We start from the raw sequence: 2500 nt of genomic DNA on the forward strand, positions 1-2500 counted from the left end.
ACACAGCGACCACCACCCTGACACGACCACCACCCCGACACAATGACCACCACCACCATCCTGTTGACACGATCACCCCTACACCCCCGAGACGAACATCCCGCAACACCACCCCTGACAGCCCCCCGCCCACTTCACCCCCGCTCCCCCCCCCCCACCCCCACCCCCTCACTCACCTGGTAGTAGAACTTGGTGGCCCCACAGCTGGGCACGATGCTCAGCCCCAGACCCTGGCCCTCGGCCCGGCACACCGTCACGCGCCGGACCAGGAACCCCGGCAGGCCCCTCTCCGCCAGGTGGGCCGCCGTCGACTTCTGCCTCCTCACCTTCCTCGCCGCCGCCGGCCTCGGAGCCGCCTCGCTTCTGTCGGAGGACGACGCGGCTCTCCTTCCAGAGCCCTCACCCCCGACGAAAGATGGTGCGGTTTGTCCCGCCCCGGCGGAGGGGTGTCCTCTTTCTTCTGAAGAGTCTGCTGCTAACCTTGTTGCCGCTTGAAGAAACTTGCTCGGAGCGTTCCTGGAAGAGTCAGTAACTGTTGATAAAGGCGGCGATGACGTTGTGGTATGCTGCTCAGAGTCGTTTTTCCCGAGCGCTGACGAGGGCGAATGTGGAGGCGAGGCCGTGCCGAGGGTGGTGGTGGTTGGCGAGGGCGAGGAGGAGAGACGCGAGGTCTTGGCCGCTGCCGACTCCCCCCGCTGAACGAGGAAGACGCTCCTGTCGGGAATGTCGTGCAGCACGTCCAGACAGTCCTCCTCGCCCATCTCGTCCAGCACGTGCCCGTCGATCTCAAGCACCACGTCGTTGATCCGAAACCCCGCTGCCCGGCCGCCTGTCGTGACGTCATCCCCACGTGACAGGCGGCGCGCGAGCTGGGCGGCCCCGCCCGGCGTGATGGACTTGACCAGAACCTTCCTGCCCGAGGGGGAGTCGTGATCCTCCTCCAGCACCAGAACCATGCCCAGCCCCTCCTCCCTCCCCCTGCACAGCTCCAGCTTCACCCTGCCGGAGTCACCGTCGTCCCCGCCCCCGGCTCTCTTCGTACCGGAAACGGAAATTGAATCGCCGGAACCGGAAGCGACGCCATATTTGTTTCGAGGCGTCTGCGTCCGTCTGGGTGAAGATGCCATGATCTGTAGCTGAATCAGACAGTGAGTCTGTTCCACAGAGTGAACTATCTGGTCAGGTTCTCAGCGCACCTTTCAAACAAAACTAAAACGGAGTTAACCTGACGTCTCCACACACCAACGGGTGGTGTCATGGCAGCTGTGTTGAACCTGAAGACAGCTGTTGATGGGAGTATCCTGGCTGATGGTTATGGCACTGAGCTGCTGCAGTGATGTTCAACCTTGTATTCTGCAACAGAACATTATCATTATGATGAGGTTGAGGAAATGATGATGATGATGATGATGATGATGATGATGATGATGATTGGTGGTGGTAGTTGCAGTAGCAGTAGTAGTAGTAGTAGTAGTAGTCGAAGCAGTAACAGCAGCAACAGTGGCAGAAGTAGCAGGTTGTTGTTGTAGTAACAAAAGCAACAGCAGCAGTCGTCATGTCATCATTACTGCGATCAATTTTGTTGTTGTTGCCTTCTCTATTACTCTGTTGTCAGGAGTTACCAGAATGCCAAAAAGTGAATTCTAAGTACTTAGATCCTTCCTTGTTACTTTCCCTTTCCAGATCCCTTCCCTTTCCTTCATTCTTTCTTTTTCGTCACCGCCTTCATCTTCATCGTCACACTCAGTTTCCTCTTCTTCTTCTATCTTCATAGTTCACCAAAGCCGGTCCATCATCAAACTTTTCATTCAGTTATTGTTGTAAATACCCATCCCCATACAAAGACAGAACAGACGCTACTCAAACACATGAAACAACGACACCGCCAGAACGACCAGGACACACAGACGATCAGGAAACGCAGATATTCAAACTGATATCTGACACAAAACTGGAATAATCAGAACGATTCAGTCATAATCAGTTACGGACAGAAAATCTAAAAAAAAAAAAAAAAAAACCGCCGTAAAAGACAGGTCCAAGACATGTCTGTGGCACACCAAAGGCAATGAACAAACATTACCAGCCGCACTGTTACGACTAAATCACTACTGTCACCACAACTCACCACAACTGAAATCACCAACATATCACCAAATCACCACTATCACCTCCAAATCTCCTCAACTGAAATCACCACTGCTACCACCAAATCTCCACAACTGAAATCACCACTGTTACCACCAAATCTCCACAACTGAAATCACCACTGTTACCACCAAATCACCACAACTGAAATCACCACTGTTACCACCAAATCACCACAACTGAAATCACCACTGTTACCACCTAATCACCACAACTGAAATCACCACTGTTACCACCTAATCACCACTGTCACCACCAAATCTCCGCAACTCAAATCACCACTATTGCCACCAAATCTCCACAATTGAAATCACCACTGTTACCACCAAATCTCACAACTGAAATCACCACT

General features: G+C 53.0%; 1 protein-coding gene across 3 annotated transcripts in view; it reads right to left on the reverse strand.

The window, feature by feature from the left end:
* LOC143297395 (uncharacterized) overlaps positions 1-2500 on the reverse strand; it is a 132279-nt gene that overhangs the window by 108105 nt on the left and 21674 nt on the right. For all 3 annotated transcript variants that reach the window (XR_013057264.1, XM_076609728.1, XM_076609727.1), the window contains exon 2: positions 177-1353. Coding sequence is in view for 2 of the 3 variants with exons in the window: in XM_076609728.1 (XP_076465843.1) it covers positions 177-1127 (951 nt within the window). In the remaining variant the exon portion in view is untranslated. The remainder of the gene's footprint in view (positions 1-176; positions 1354-2500) is intronic.

Source organism: Babylonia areolata, chromosome 22 (genome assembly GCF_041734735.1).
Source record: "Babylonia areolata isolate BAREFJ2019XMU chromosome 22, ASM4173473v1, whole genome shotgun sequence".
Classification (NCBI taxonomy): domain Eukaryota; kingdom Metazoa; phylum Mollusca; class Gastropoda; order Neogastropoda; family Buccinidae; genus Babylonia; species Babylonia areolata.